The sequence below is a fragment of the Ahaetulla prasina genome, chromosome 10 (assembly GCF_028640845.1).
Source record: "Ahaetulla prasina isolate Xishuangbanna chromosome 10, ASM2864084v1, whole genome shotgun sequence".
NCBI classification, from domain to species: Eukaryota; Metazoa; Chordata; class Lepidosauria; order Squamata; family Colubridae; genus Ahaetulla; species Ahaetulla prasina.
In genome coordinates this window covers 28,915,138-28,931,035 of record NC_080548.1, presented here as the reverse complement: position 1 = coordinate 28,931,035, position 15,898 = coordinate 28,915,138, and the positions used below count along the sequence as shown (strand labels likewise).

Here is a 15,898-nt window from a genome sequence, read left to right as displayed (position 1 = left end):
ACCCACAATTAAAATTGATATGTCCAGAGTTTCCTTCCATCTCTCGTACTTTGCCCTTGCTATGTATTCAGTTCAGTGCCCTTATTACAGTTCACAGGACCCACCAAGCACAAAAACAACGGACTAAAGTTCAGTAAAATAAGATAAGAGCGCAAACAAAGTGGAAGGAATAAAACACTGTAAAACGAGAGGAATAATTAACAGTACTCTGCACACCGCCTAACTTGCCCATCAATCCCATATTAATTTCCCCAAAGGGTTCTGAGGTTACAGATGAAGACTCGGCGACAAGCTCATTTATTTTAGGGGCCTTGTCTGCCAGCCACTAGAAAGCAAGTTGTTCCACAGTCAGGAAATTTCTCCTTAGATCTAGGTTGGTTCTCTCCTTGATTAGTTTTCCATCCATTGCTTCTTGTCTTGCTTTCTGGTGCTTTGGAGGATGGGTTGACCCCTTCTTCTTTGTAGCAGCCCCTTAGATACTGGAAGATTGCTATTATGTCACCCCCGGTCCTTCTTTTCATCAAACTAGACGTACCCAATTCCTGCAACCGTTCTTCGTATGTTTTAGCCTCCAGTCCTCTAAACATCTTTGTTGCTCTTCTCTGCACTCTTTCTAGAGTCTCAGCATTTTTTTTTTTTTTAATATTGTGGCGATCCAAAGCTGGCTGAGGAATTCTGGGAGTTGAAGTCCACAAGTCGTAAAGTTGCCGAGGTCGGAGACCCCTGATCTAGAGTGTCTTAATCTGTGCATAAGTCCATTGCGATGGGTGAGGTGGGAAAGAGCAATTCGGCGGAGGTGAACGGCGCCTTGGCAGTGTTCGATTTCTCTTGTCCTTTTTCTCCTTGAAGCAGCTGAGAAGACACCAGCCTTGGACAAAAAAGCCAAGTTAACGGAAGGAACCTCCGGGCGTAGCAAAGGAACCCCTTTGATGCAGGATCCCTCTGGCGTGTCCGTCACTGTGCATCCCCCACCTGGAGAGAGCAATGACGGAGAGCAGGGTGAGCGAGGGGATGAACTGGAGGAAGGAAGTGTGATGGAACGTGGTCTGGATTCCCAGAAAGGAGGGGATGCTTTCCGGAGGACCAAGAGAAAGCAAAATTTGGATCAAGGGTGTCTAACTTTAGCAAATTTAAGACCTCTGCACCAGGGGTGATATTCACTTACCTTTGCTACAGATTCGCAAATCTGAGCGCATGCGCAGGGCCTTCCGCGCATGTGCAGAGCATCAAAAATGTGGATAAATGGGATGTGATTACATCCGGGCGGGTGGGCGGAGCCACCCGCAGCAGCCGCTACCAGTTTGCCCGAACCGGATAGAACCGGCTGAATACCACCACTGCTCTGGACTTCAACTCCCAGAATTTCCCAGCCTGACATGGTATAGGTCAGGGGTCTGCACTCTTGGCTCTTTTAAGACTTGTGGACTTCAACTTCAAGCAAAACTGGCTGAGGAACTCTGGGAGTTGAAGTCCACAAGTCTTAAAAGAGCCAAGTTTGCAGACCCCCGGTATAGGGTTTCCTGCTTGAGCCGGGGGTTGGACTAGAAGATGTCTTAAGGTCCCTACCATGCTTGCTGGGGAATTCTGGGAACTGAAGTCCAGAGGTCTCAAAAGTTGCCACGGTTGGACACCCCTGGTTTATATAGTTTGGTTGCGAAGAAGAGAGTCAAGACGGCTCCTCCCGTAGGACCAACTCCCGTAGGAAGTTCTCAGAGTATCTCTTTAATGTTGCAAGTAGTTTGCTTTAGTTGGGCAAAATTTCTGTCCAGAGCTGAAGAACAGTAAAGGAAACTGATCAGAAGAACTTCAGTGTGTCTTTTTTGGTTTTTGGAGCCAGAAGATTAATCTTGCCAAACTAAGACGCCCATCTCCAACATTAAAGATACGTTCTGAGAACTTCTAGGGAGGAGCTACTTCAACCTTCCTCTCAACCGAACTATCTAAACCAGGGGTCTCCAACCTTGAGGAACTCTGGGAGCTGAAGTCCACAAGTCTTAAAGGGACCACGGTTGGAGACCCCTGATCTAAACTTCACTGTCTCTTGGTCCTCTGGAACGAAGTCCCTCCCTCCTGGGAATCCAGACCGCACTCCACTACAGGAAGACCTCTTCCGGATAACGAAAGGAACAGTTTGGCAGCCATTTCTTCTTCCCTCCTCCTTCACGCCGCCTCCTGTTTTTCCTTAGGGTTGGACAGTCCAGCTCTAGGAGCTGATACAGGAGATTCGCCGGTTGCTGAGCAGGCCCTGACTGGAGAGCAGCTCTCGCTGGATGAAAGTGCAGAAAACGAAAGGTGAGAGGAGGCTGATGGCCTTGCAAAGGGTGAGCTGGGGTCCTTATGAACGCATACGGGTGGACAGAACTTGTTTGGCCAGCTTTCCATTAGCCAGGAGCATGTCCCACAAACGTTGGGAGTCATATCCGGACAAACCTAGATTGTAAGGCTGGCCAGGAATCTAAAGATTACGTCAATGAGCTCCAGGAGAGTGACAGCCATTCGGTCTAGTGATAAAGGCATCAGGCTAGAAACCAGGAGACGGTGAATTCCAGTCCTGCTTTAGCCATGAAAGCCAGCTAGGTGACTTTGAGCCAATCACGGGAGACTGTGAATTCTAGTCTCATTATAGCTATGAAAGTGAGCTGGGTGATTTTGGGCCAATCACCAGGAGACTGTGAGTTCTAGTCTCATTATAGCTATGAAAGTGAGCTGGGTGATTTTGGGCCAATCACCAGGAGACTGTGAGTTCTAGTCCCATTATAGCTATGAAAGTGAGCTGGGTGATTTTGGGCCAATCACCAGGAGACTGTGAGTTCTAGTCTCATTATAGCTATGAAAGTGAGCTGGGTGATTTTGGGCCAATCACCAGGAGACTGTGAGTTCTAGTCTCATTATAGCTATGAAAGTGAGCTGGGTGATTTTGGGCCAATCACCAGGAGACTGTGAGTTCTAGTCCCATTATAGCTATGAAAGTGAGCTGGGTGATTTTGGGCCAATCACCAGGAGACTGTGAGTTCTAGTCCCATTATAGCTATGAAAGTGAGCTGGGTGATTTTGGGCCAATCACCAGGAGACTGTGAGTTCTAGTCTCATTATAGCTATGAAAGTGAGCTGGGTGATTTTGGGCCAATCACCAGGAGACTGTGAGTTCTAGTCCCATTATAGCTATGGGTGATTTTGGGCCAATCACCAGGAGACTGTGAGTTCTAGTCTCATTATAGCTATGAAAGTGAGCTGGGTGATTTTGGGCCAGTCACCAGGAGACTCTGAGTTCTAGTCTCATTATAGCTATGAAAGTGAGCTGGGTGATTTTGGGCCAATCATCAGGAGACTGTGAGTTCTAGTCCCATTATAGCTATGAAAGTGAGCTGGGTGATTTTGGGCCAATCACCAAGCGACAGGGATTTTTAGTCCTGCCTTAGCCATAAAACCAACTGGGTGGCTTAAGGCCAGTTCCTCTCTCTCTCTCTCAGCCCAAAACACCTCACAGGGTTGTTGTTGTGGAGAAAATAGGAGGAGGAAGGAATATCAGATACGTTCACCACTTTGTCTTGTTTATTAAAAATAAACAAAATCAAGGTGGGATATATTTAAATAGATAAGCTAAAATAAAAATAAATACACAACTCCTGTTGTCACTTTGGCTACCTCCCTACCTATGTGGAGCCTGGTTTCTCGCTTCCTTGATCCCGGTTCTTTGGATGTCCCAACTCACATTTAAACAGCATTTAACCCCTTTCCTGAGACTCAATATGAGGTTTGCCCGCCCATCCACCCTCTCGCCCAATCCTCCTTTTCCTCCTTTCCCTCTCATTTCGGTATTAACACAAATCACCCTTCTATATTCTGTTCTTCCCTTCTAGAAGGCGAAAAAGGTTGGTGGCTTCCTCACCCCCCCACACTCACCCTTTGCATGAATTTCTTCCTCAGGGGAAGACACACAGGACTGAGTTAAGTATGACCTCCCGTTCACCAGAGCCGCCTTGGGAAGCCGTGTCTCCCTTCCCAAATCGTTGGCTGGAGAAAAGGCGCCCTTTAAACTCCAGGTCCCATCTGGCCCGGGCGCACCTCTTCTCTTCACCTGCAGCTCCTTGTTGTGGCAGACCTTATTTTGAGCATTGACAAGGGGCAGGAGGTGGCCCAGGGGGTGTTCACAAACCCTCACCCCCACCCTTAGAAGCAAAACATTTTTTGGGGGGGGGGGTGTTGTAGCTACGGTTGGGACCAACCGCGCGTTGGATCCAGCTTGCCAGGAGTGTGTGTCTGCCTCGCAGTTCCACCCTCCGTTCTTCTGGTGCATGGATATCTCAGTTTGTTCTCGGGGGGTCTCACATGTCTCTCTCTTCCTTTCTCTTTCCAATGCTGCATGTGCCAAATTTGTCCTTTCTCTTCCCTTCCTATATATTGCGTGTTCTCCGGTTGTGATCCCTGCCGCCTTCTTGGCGCCAAATGTCTTGTGGCTCCTCTCTGTGTGTCGCTCACGATTCGTCTGTGACTCTCCCAACCTCATCTCCTCCTCATCGGCTTGTCAAACCCAACATCCAACAACGTCTCTCGCATTGTGGTGTGTTTTTTTTTGTTTTTTTTTTGGTTATTATTATTTTTTTGTCTGTGGCCCGGCTGTGCCTATCCCCCTCCCCTCCCTCGCCAGGCTGACAGGGAAGTTGGGCCGCTCGGAGAGCCTGCGGGTTTACGAGCGGAAGCGGTCTCAGCGAGGCTCAGCCAAAGGCAAACAGCCGCGTTCGCGGAGCGATGTGGACATCGAAGCCGCGGCCCGGGCCAACGAGCTGGAAGAAAAACCAACTCTAGAACAGGCTCGGCAGAAACAGGGAAGCCGCAAGTAGGTGACGAGGCCGCCATCTCAGCTGCCCCAACACGGGCAGAGACGGGAACGTTGTCAAAGAATTACAGAGATGGAAGGGACCTTTGAGGTCTTCTGGTCTAACCCCCTGCTCAAGTAGGAGACCCTACACCACAAAGGATCATCAATCTTGGCAGATTTCCCCCCCTGGAGATCTTGAGTAGCATAAACAATGGATGCATTCCCAGGGACCCGGGATTGATGGAAGCATCTTTGTCTGCAAAAGAAATTAAACGATTCTTCCATTGTCCTTGATGCTAAAAGATGAGAGATGAGTGACAGACAAATTTAATAAATAAATAAAAGAGAAGATGCCTCTCTCTCAAATTTCTTTCTCGGAAACAAAAATGGGTGTCCAATTTTGGCAACTTTAAGACTTGTGGACTTTAAGTCCCAGAATTCCCCAGCAAGCCATACTGGCTGGGGAATTCTGGGAGTTGAAGTCTAGAAAGTTACCAAGGTTGGACACTCCCACTTTAAAACATGAAACTAGGAAAGAGTTTCTTAGTTTCTAGGAAAGTGGTTTAAAAGAACCACTCTAGGCATCGGTGTCTTCTGCCCAGGAGGAATAAAATAGTCCAGCACAGCTGCCGGAATCAACCACGCTACTCTTTCAAGTAAACAACTCCTGGTTTATGTGCAAATATAATTTTCAGTAGCTCTTAAAAGTATAGCCTCTGAGATTCGAATAAATTTGGTCTACTACTTTTTCCTTCTGGCAGCTACGACTGGGAGAAAGGCTTCTGTTGAATTGGGAGCTGAATTGGGAGCATTGACAAATTGGTAGAAATCCACCCTAAACTCTTAAAAAAAACAAAAATCAAACAGCGTGTCACAAATGATCTTGAATTTGCCCCTATTATAAAATCCTAGGGAGAAAATGCTCCTATGATGAATTGAAGATAATAATGGTAGATGTTAATAGCATTTTCTTAAGATTATCTGCCGAGAACATATGTTGGAACTGATCTAAATTTGCACATCTGGAATTGGATTGCACTGGTTTAATGGGATGGATTTGGTAAGGATTCCAGAGCTATCGGAGCAAGTGCAGAAGGCCGCGATCCTTTGCATTTTTGCCCAATCTCCTGACAACTTAATGAACACCTCTATACAGGTAGTCCTTGACTTATGGCTGCAACTGGGACCTGAATTTCCAACATAAGTCATTGTGGTTGTAGGTCAAGTTGGTTGAGTAAGCTCAATTTTACAATAATTGTTATGGCAGTCATCGGGCAAATCATCACCATTGTTGAACGGATCACTTTTGCCAGAAATTGGGAAAAAATGGCCTCAAATTGCGACCATTTGATCATAGGATGTCACAACAGGTCAAAAATGTGAGCCAAGCACCCAAGTTGCGATCACGTAATCGCCGGAGTGGTGCAACAGTTATAATAAGTCTTGAGTGCAGGTGTAAGTCACTTTTTCTGAGGATGTTGAAACTGAACCATTGTTAAACAATGGACACAAGTTGAGGATTAGTTGTATTGTGTTTCTTGGCCAGAGTTTGGAGGTGGTTTGACATTGTCTTTTCCCTGGGATTCTTCTATCCCAGCCTAGCTAGTATAATATTGGGGTTTCCTAGTGGTCTCCTATCCAGTTAAAACTCAGTTCTCCTTTTCCTAGATCAACCATAGCAGGGGTGAAATGTTCCCGGTTCGGACCGGATCGCCTGATCCGGTAGCGATGGCGGCAGGTGATTCGGAGAACCGGTAGCAAAAATCCCTGTCCCCCTCCATGCCCAGCTGAGCCACGCGATCATCAGAGGTTTTTTTTTTTTACTTTTAAAAGCATTTTTTCTTCGGCTGAAAAAATGATTTTAAAAGTTTAAAAAAAGCCTCTGATGATCGTGCGGCTCAGCTGGGATCGTCAGAGCCTTTTTAAAAGCATTTTTTTTTTCAGCCGAAGAGGTTGTAAGAAAAAATGCTTTTAAAAGTAAAAAAAAAAAAAGTGGCCACGCTCACCCAGTCACATTACCTCCACCACCAAGCCACGCCCACAGAACTGGTAGTAACAAATTTTACATTGCAGCACTGAACCATAGCTGACTAGACGTTGCTACCGCAGTGGGAGCTGGAGCAGAGCAATCATGATCACCCGAATCAGTCAGGTTTTGGGGTGGTCTGTAAATGTTGAAGGATGGATGGACCAGGGGTCTGCAAACTTGGCTCTTTTAAGACTGGTGGACTTCAACTCCCAGAGTTCCTCAGCCAGCAAGGAACTCTGGGAGTTGAAGTCCACCAGTCTTAAAAGAGCCAAGTTTGCAGACCCCTGGGATGGACAGATGGATAATTAAAAAATAGAATTGTCCTCACTTTTATCTCTTGTCTCTCGCTTTGACTCTTACAGTTTGGAGCCCGGAGGGGCTGGGGGAGGGGAGCCCCCGCCGTCCTTTCTGCTTCCCCAGTCTGAGGAGTTTGAGCCGCGTGTTTCGGAACTGGAACTGGACCCGCCAAACTGGCGGGAACTTGTCCCCCCCGACACCCTCCTCAGGCTGAAGAAAAGTGAAGTGAAGCGGCAAGAAGTGATCAACGGTATGTGAGGGGAATTTCCCCGTCAGCCCTACCAGGTAGACCAGACTCAGAAACTCGTGGAAGTCAGGATGAGTTTTATTGTAGCATCTAGAACATCTGTTGTAGCACCTAGAACTCAGGGTTTCTTTAATTTCGTCAAACGTCTATTAGATATTCTCAGTCAACCTGGTTGTTCCCAAGGGGCTTTTATTTTCCCCAAAAGGCAACTGAACTTTCTTGGTTTTTTTCTTTGAAAACGTTTTGCTTCGCATCCAAGAAGCTTCTTCGGTTCTAACTGAAGAGCTGAAAAAGGTCCTTGCCTGAAAAGCGAAATGTTTTGAAAGAAAAAGAAAAAAACCCAAGTCCAGTTGCCTTTTGGGGAAAAAAGAGCATCATTTGGGTTAACCACGGGAACTTTAAGCTGTGTGGACTTCAACGCCCAGAATCCCGCAGCTACAATGCTTGTTACTGTTATAACCATAACAAAATGTACTAGTGATTCTACTAGGTAAAAACATTTTGCAAACCAACAAAGTGAGAGGAAATGGAGATAAAAGAATAAAACACAAAAGAGAAAGCAAGGACTTTGCAGACCTCATGGTAGGTTTAGATTGCCAGCCAATTTTTTTTTTCCTGGCAGTTGCACATATTTTTTAAGTCTTATTAAAGTTTACCATGAGATCAAATACAAATAGAAAGAAAAATCAAAAAAAGTTAAAAAGGAAGAAAAGTTAAGGTTAAAAAAAAGGTAGTAACTTCTGCCTTTTTCAATGCAGCAGAGAACAAAAAAATTACAACCTCAAATCTTTTCCTTTACATTTCTAATTATTTCAAACCGCTTTTGTTATTCCAAAGGCAATGAATCAATTGAAACCTAAAATCAAATTTTCATTTTTGTCCATTTTCGAGCATAAAAGTCTGAAAGCGGTTTCTGACTAGAAACAAAGCTAGATAAATTCCTCTCTTTAACTAAGATTAAGATTTAAATTTAATTTAAACTATTCTACAAATGGTTAAGTGAGAGATACTGAGGTTAGAGGAGTGGATTTATGTGAAATATGGACTACATGACAAAGAAAAACTGACGAGTAAATATTTTGATGGTTATATAATCGATACTATAATGGAAGATAGTATATTTTCAATAATGATTTATATTATCACATATATGTTTATTTATGTATGATTATAATCAGGGATGAAATCTACTTACCTTACTTACCGGTTTTGAAGTGCGCACTCTGCATGCACACATCACCTGCAATTTTGAACCCTCTGCGCATGCGCAAAGCCTTCTGCGCATGCCCCGAGGGTCTAAAACAGGTTACTTCCTGATTAAAACCAGGAAGTAACGACGTCCAGGCGGGTGGGTGGAGCTTCATGCTGCTGCTGCTACCAGTTCGTCAAACCATGAGCCGCAGCCACTACCGGTTCGCATGAACCGGTGCGAACCGGTAGCATTTCACTCCTGATTATAATTACGATGATGTTTATATGCTTTGGACACCTAGAAAACACACTGCTCAACATAGGAATATGTGATATAAAACAATAAAAAATATTTAACAAGATTTAAATTTAATTTGGCCGCCTCTGCCAACTCTTACCACCTCGACTAATCCGTTCTCCCACTGTGGGAATGGATACATCTTTCCACCTCTGTGCGTACAAAATTCTCACTGCAGTCAAAAATTGCCTAGAGACTGAATCTTCCTGGACTTTTCCCTTCGTCTTTCCTCCTATAGAGCTGTTTATCACAGAGCACGCCCATCTGCGGATGCTCCGTGTGTTGCTCGAAGTGTTTTACCAACCGTTGTTGACCGAGGGATTCTTCACCGAGAGCGAACTAGTGAACATTTTCCCCAGTCTGGAGGATTTGATCGACGAACACAGTGAGAGCATGGGGGCGGGGGGTGAGGGGTGGGGGGAGCAAACGGGGCCGGGTGAAAGCAAAACAACTTCCATGCTAGATTTATTTAGCAGGAATAATGGGAATGGCTGTGGTGGGTTGGGGTCATTGTCATGGCATTTTTTCTTTTCTTTTCTTTTCTTTTGGCATCAACTTTTTTATTTTAGATTTATACATATCAGGGCGTGGATAGTATGATACCTGGGTATCATACATTTTGATACAAATAGACATAATAAAGGGACATGGTTGCTCAGTGGCTAAGACGCTGAGCTTGTCGATCAGAAGGTCGGCAGTTCAGTGGTTCAAATCCCGAGGGCCGCGTCACGGGGTGAGCTCCCGTGACTTGTCCCAGCTTCTGCCAACCTAGCAGTTCGAAAGCAGGTAAAAAAAATGCAAGTGGAAAAATAGGGACCACCTTTGGTGGGAAGGTAACAGCGTTACCAAAGTGCGCCTTTGGAGTTTATCATGCCGGCCACATGACCACGGAGACATCTTCGGACAGCGCTGGCTCTTCGGCTTTGAAATGGAAATGAGCACCGCCCCCTAGAGTCGGGAATGATTAGCACATATGTGTGAGGGGAACCTTTACCTTTTAATACTACCGCCCTTCAATTTCTAAACCTCCCCCTTGTTATTGCATATATCTTGCATTGTTAATATATATATATATGTGTGTGTGTGTGTATATGTGTGTGTGTGTGTGTGTGTGTGTGTGTGTAGGTCACTCCAGAAGGAGTGTCTTGGCACCCAAGTCTCATTCATCTTCAGGCTTCAGCTTCGTGCTTCAGGCAAGGCTGCTGGTGTTTACTGCAGTAAACACCAGCCTGAAGATGACGAATGAGACTTCGTCGAAACGTCGCCAAGACACTTCCAATTTTACACGGGAGAAAACCCGAACAACCAAAGACCTACATACAAACACCTGTGAAAACCTCAGAAAATATACACACACGCACACACACTATTATTCCTTTCTTATTTCTATCTCTATTTTAACCTCCCCCCCCCCCCCCCATGTCACCGTAATATTCAAAGACGTTTCTTTTCTGTTTTCCATCTTTCACCTTTTTGGCTTTTCTTGAGTCATGCTTTTGTCTCCGTCTCATCTTTTCTCAGAAGTGTTTCTGGAAAACATGAAGAGGCTGAGGGAGGAGAATAATTTGATTGTCTCCGAAATTGGAAGCACTCTGCTGGCTAGAGTAAGAGCAAAGGTTTAATCTGGGTTTGTTTGTTTTTTAGCATGTTGTGTGGAAGCAGCTGGAAGGGGTGAAACTGGTAAGGCAGGTTCTAATGATGCTCCTGCTGGACCCCACCATTGAGCGCCATCTTGGACTCTCAAAACCAGCTAGAGATCAGATGAATGTCCACTGACCCCAGACAGTGTGGGAGGAGAAGGCTTGGGATTTAAACCTGGGGCTGGGAATGATACGGGCCAGGAAAGTATCTCCATTAGATTGATCTTCTTGCTAACCTTTCCCTAGTTCGATGGGTCTGAAGGAAACTGGTTTCAGAAGATCTCCTCCCGGTTCTGTAGCCGCCAATCTTTTGCGTTAGAACAGCTGAAGGCGAAGCAGAAGAAAGAAGCTCGTTTCAACCAGTTCATCCAGGTAAGTCCTGGGAGTGGAGAGGAGGCTGCCATTCCTGGGACAGGACTAGGATGGACTGATGGGTAGGTGGACGGATGGACAGATGGATGTGATAAGTAGGTAGGTAGGTAGGTGATGGATGGATGGATGGATAGATGGATGGATGGATTCGTTGGGTAGGTAGATGATGGCTATATAGACAAATGGGTAGGGAGGGTGAGTAGATAGATTAGATAGATAGATAGATAGATAGATAGATAGATAGATAGATAGATAGATAGATAGATAGATAGATAGATGGATGAAGGTAGATAGATGGATGATAGAGATAGATACAGTAGTTAAATACATAGATACAAGATATAGATTAGATGATAATAAATAGATGATAGAGATAGATGATACAGTTAAATACATTGATAGATAATAGATATATAGATAGATGATAAGATGGATAGATATATATAGTTGATAATTAGATAGACAGACAGACAGATAGATAGGGTAGGTAGGTATGTATTTAGGTAGATTGAAAGATAGATAGATAGATAGATAGATAGATAGATAGATAGATAGATAGATAGATAGAGATAGATAGATAGATAGATAGATAGATAGATAGATAGATAGATAGATAGATAGATAGATAGATAATGGATAGATGATGGATGAATGGAGGATGGATTGATGGAGAGAGAAAGGATTGGTTGGATAGACAGGTTGGATGGATGCTTTTGAGAGCATCTTCTTCAGAGAAGAGACCATCTACACAGATCTGAAAGGCAATCCTGTCCAGGGCCTTTCCATAATACCTTTCCCAGGCACCTTTTCACTGGTTGGTGAATGGTTTCTCTTCCTCCTTTTTTCCCCAAGGAAGCAGAAAGCAAACCCCGATGCCGGCGCTTACAACTGAAGGACATCATTCCTATTGAGATGCAGAGGCTAACCAAGTATCCGCTGTTGCTCCACTCTATTGCCAAATGCACTGGTGAGCAGGGAGGGGACATCTGCAGCACACCAGACCCTCCCCCACCCCCCAATCCTCCCCCATCTCCCAGAGCTTGTCCAAACTCATAATTATTGCGTCGATAACCCTATTTTAACCATCTCAAAATCTCCCGCCCCCTTCTATCTTTCCCGACATCTTTTCCAATTTCATGGGGGGAAAAAAGACCTATCTAAATTTCAAGCGGCAAGATCCGTGTTAAGGAACACATCTTCACAAAACTTTCGTTTTTTCCTGGTTCCCTGGCACAGAGGAAGCTGAGGAACGTCAGAAGGTGGAAAAAGCGGCCGAATGTTGTCGTCAGATCCTCAACCACGTCAACCAAGAAGTGCGTGATATGGAGAATCTGCTGGTAAGGATCCTTCCTCGAGCGATCGTTTCTCTCTTCGAAAAAGTCCTTCCTTTGTTCTTCACCACTTCAGGGTTGAGTTTTTAAAAAAACCGGACATCGTCATCATGTTTTTCAGAAACTCAAAGACTATCAGCGACGTTTGGATCTCTCCAATCTTAAACAAAGCACTGATCCTCTACTGAGCGAATTTCGGGTGAGTCCCAACACGATATTCAACCCATCGGGCAGTGGGGACAGAGGAAGCCATATGATTTATGATTTATATTGATATATTGATCATCAATTGTGTTGTAAATGTTGTACCTTGATGAACGTATCTTTTCTTTTATGTACACTGAGAGCATATGCACCAAGACAAATTCCTTGTGTGTCCAATCACACTTGGCCAATAAAATTCTATTCTATTCTATTCTATTCTAACAGTAAATGAACGGGATGGGACTTCCAGGGTAGGCAACATTTCAACAGCTTTGACATGACACACTTGCCATGCTCAGTTTAGGGAAGTGGTGGCTCAGTGGCTAAAATGCTGAGCTTGTTGATCGAAAGGTTGGCAGTTCAACGGTTCGAATCCCGAGTGCCTCGTAACGGGGTGAGCTCCTGTTCGTTGTCCCAGCTTCTGCCAACCTAGTGGTTCGAAAGCACGTAAAAAATACAAGTAGAAAAATAGGGACCATCTTTGGTGGGAAGGTAACAGCGTTCTGTGCGCCTTTGGCGTTGAGTCATACCGGCCACATGACCACGGAGACATCTTTGGACAGCGCTGGCTCTTGGGCTTTGAAACGGAGACGAGCACTGCCCCCTAGAGTCAGGAACGACTAGCACGTATGTGCGAGGGGGACCTTTACCTTTATGCTCTGTCTGTCCCTGCTGAATTTTGACCTGCTATGCTGTGATTGGCGGTGTAAGACTCCTCGGGAGAAAAGGGAGGCGGTTTTTCAGAATGTGAACATCAGACTCCTGATGGTGACTCCTTGATGGAGGTATTGGTCAGAAAGGGAAAACATATGCTAAAGCACAGAATCTAACCAGCTCTTTTCCACAGAACACAGATATCACCAAGCGAAACCTGGTGTACGAGGGACCCCTGACATGGCGTGTTACCAAGGACAAATCAGTAGGTGAGTGGGACATCTGGAGCTCCAGGAATAAGAGCATGGGGAGAGGTAGGAAGTAACTATTAAACTAGGATTTAAAGGTTATGGTCCTGGATCTGCAGTGTCCGATGTTGGAGAGTGACATTTGCACTTGGGAGGAGGCCTCAAGATGGGAATTAGCCTGGGCTTGCTAAGTAATCACAATGCGGCAAGGTCATGAATGCCTCGTTTTGAGGGTAGGAGTTGAAACAGTTTTATGTCCAGGATGTGAGGGGTCTGCAAATATTTTCACAGCCCTCTTTTTGACTCGTGCAGTATACAGGTCTTCCATGGAAAGCGGGTTAGTAGCCATGTTTTTTTCTGCAGTTCTAATTATCCCCTGAATTCTATGCCTGTCTTGCTGGGTTGCAGAACCAAACCAGACATTTACAGAGGTGCAGATGATAGATGTCTAATAAGTGCCATTGCTATTATTCCTCCCCAGAAGCTTTTGTTTCATACTTCTCATGCCTCACGTTCTTCTTGATCTGTTCCAGATGTTCACGTCCTCCTGCTGGATGATATCTTGATTCTTCTCCAGAAGCAGGAAGAGCGCCTGGTGCTCAAATGTCACAGCCGCACAATCACCCCAACCCCTGACGGGAAACAAATGCTGTCCCCCATCATCAAGCTCAATTCTGCCATGACCCGTGAAGTGGCCACAGGTGGGCGCAGGAGTTGGTCATGGGAACTGGAAGCGGATGCAGAGGATTTTGGGCCTTGGGTTCTATTTGTTGGTCTGGATTTCTGCCCAAATTCTCATTCGAGGTTAGATTTGGTCCAATAAACCTTGAAATAAAGGTTGTTTTCTTTGAGAGCGGCGTCTTGTCTCCTCTTTCTTGTAGACATCAAAGCTTTCTACGTGATCTTCAGCTGGGAGAACGGAGCTCAGATCTACGAACTGGTGGCTCAGACAGTGTCGGAGAGAAAGAAGTAAGAAGTCAGGGGTGGGAAGAGGGACTTACTTGCCCAACAAGTAACCAGATTACAGGTAGTCCTTGACTTACAACAGTTCATTTAGTGACCGTTTGAAGTTACAACAGCACAGTGACTTATAACCGCTTTTCACACGACCGTTGCAGCATCCCAGTGGTCACAAGAGTCAAAATTTGGACGCTTGGCAATGGGTTCATATTTATGACGGTTGCAGTGTCCCGAAGTCACGTGATCCCGTTTGGCGACCTTCTGATGAGCAAAGTCAGATGGGAGGGAAGCCAGATTTGCTTAACAACCCATGTTACCAACTTAACCACTGCAACGGTTCATTTAACAACCGGGACCAGAAAGGTTGTAAAACGGGGCAAAATTCACTTAACAGATGTCTTGCGTAGCCACAGAAATTGTGGTCGTAAATCAAGGACTACCTATACTGACTGGGGTGAGAGATTAGTTTGGAAGAAGGAGCATCTCCCCCCACCCCAGTTGGAATGATGGACAGAAGTCTTCTGTCTTTATTTAAAGCACTACTTAGTTTCATCGTGTGGGACTAGCCTAAGTGTAATTTTAATTGTAATTTTAAATGGGTTTTATGTCGGTCTATGACCGTTTTAGTTTGATTCGGCCTTTTAAATATTTGTTTTTAAATTCTGTTTTAAATTTGTTGTTGGTATTTTGTGTTTTAAATATGGCTGTAAACTGCCCTGAGCAGATATTAATGAGTCCTTCGGGAGAAGGGCGGTATAGAAATTAAATTATAAATAAAAATAAAATAAATAAAAAATAAGTTGAGCTGTGTTCACGTGAAGTTGTGCCAGAAGGATGATGCTGAGGTTGTGCCAAATCTCATCAGAACAGAAAAGCTTCATGTTTGCTGGGATGTTCGGGGGGTGGGTGGGTGGGAATTCACAATCCCCAAATCTCTGGTGGACATTGGGTTGGGGGGGTAGATGGTTCCCCTGATGTCTTCTCTTCTTTTCCATCCTAGTTGGTGCAACATAATTAGCGATACTGCTGGTTCATTGAAGCTCCCCGCTTCCAATGCCAAACCTCGGCTTTCGGTAACAAACCGAAACTCACCACATAGTCCCAGCTAGTAAGTATGTTGTAAGGAGGAAGGGGAGGAGAGGGTGGGGGGGGGGAAAGGATAATGGAGTCTATAATCGTCATCAACTTCTTTTAACAACCCCATAATCCTTTGCGGGGTGGAGTCTGGGCAACTGAATGAAGCTAGCGGAGTGTTGACTGGCCGGATGCCCTTCCTGTAGCCAATGTGGAGTTATATCCAGCAGAGAGAAATATCTGTCCAGAGAGCAGAGATTAATGAGAGAAGAGACGCTTGTGATCAGGTCAGGAAGCTAGGCAGGTATGTGACCAAGGCTGACATCTCTCATTTTTTTTCTTGGCAGTTATACGGAGACTCTGCTGGGTGGAGCAGAAAATGGCGGCCCCCTTAAGGAGGCCCTGCAGTCAGAAGGTAAGTAGGAAGGTTGGAGGAGGGGAAAAAGGAAAAGATGGGGCAGATAACTTGCTTTTTCAGTGAAAATCACTCTCTTGGGATTGTCATTTCAGAAAAACCAGTCCGGTATGATTTAC

General features: G+C 45.1%; 1 protein-coding gene across 13 annotated transcripts in view; it reads left to right on the top strand.

The window, feature by feature from the left end:
• Positions 1–15,898, top strand: part of ARHGEF1 (Rho guanine nucleotide exchange factor 1) — an 82,395-nt gene that overhangs the window by 43,587 nt on the left and 22,910 nt on the right. For 10 of the 13 annotated variants that reach the window (XM_058195104.1, XM_058195101.1, XM_058195099.1 and 7 more), the window contains 15 exons: positions 850–999; positions 2,187–2,292; positions 4,649–4,837; positions 7,211–7,395; positions 9,120–9,266; positions 10,403–10,485; positions 10,768–10,893; positions 11,746–11,860; positions 12,130–12,230; positions 12,346–12,423; positions 13,276–13,351; positions 13,864–14,031; positions 14,212–14,299; positions 15,291–15,398; positions 15,712–15,779. In XM_058195104.1, the coding sequence (XP_058051087.1) occupies positions 850–999; positions 2,187–2,292; positions 4,649–4,837; positions 7,211–7,395; positions 9,120–9,266; positions 10,403–10,485; positions 10,768–10,893; positions 11,746–11,860; positions 12,130–12,230; positions 12,346–12,423; positions 13,276–13,351; positions 13,864–14,031; positions 14,212–14,299; positions 15,291–15,398; positions 15,712–15,779 (1,788 nt within the window). The remainder of the gene's footprint in view (positions 1–849; positions 1,000–2,186; positions 2,293–4,648; positions 4,838–7,210; positions 7,396–9,119; positions 9,267–10,402; positions 10,486–10,767; positions 10,894–11,745; positions 11,861–12,129; positions 12,231–12,345; positions 12,424–13,275; positions 13,352–13,863; positions 14,032–14,211; positions 14,300–15,290; positions 15,399–15,711; positions 15,780–15,898) is intronic. The other 3 variants (XM_058195103.1, XM_058195097.1, XM_058195107.1) reach the window with 2 other exon arrangements.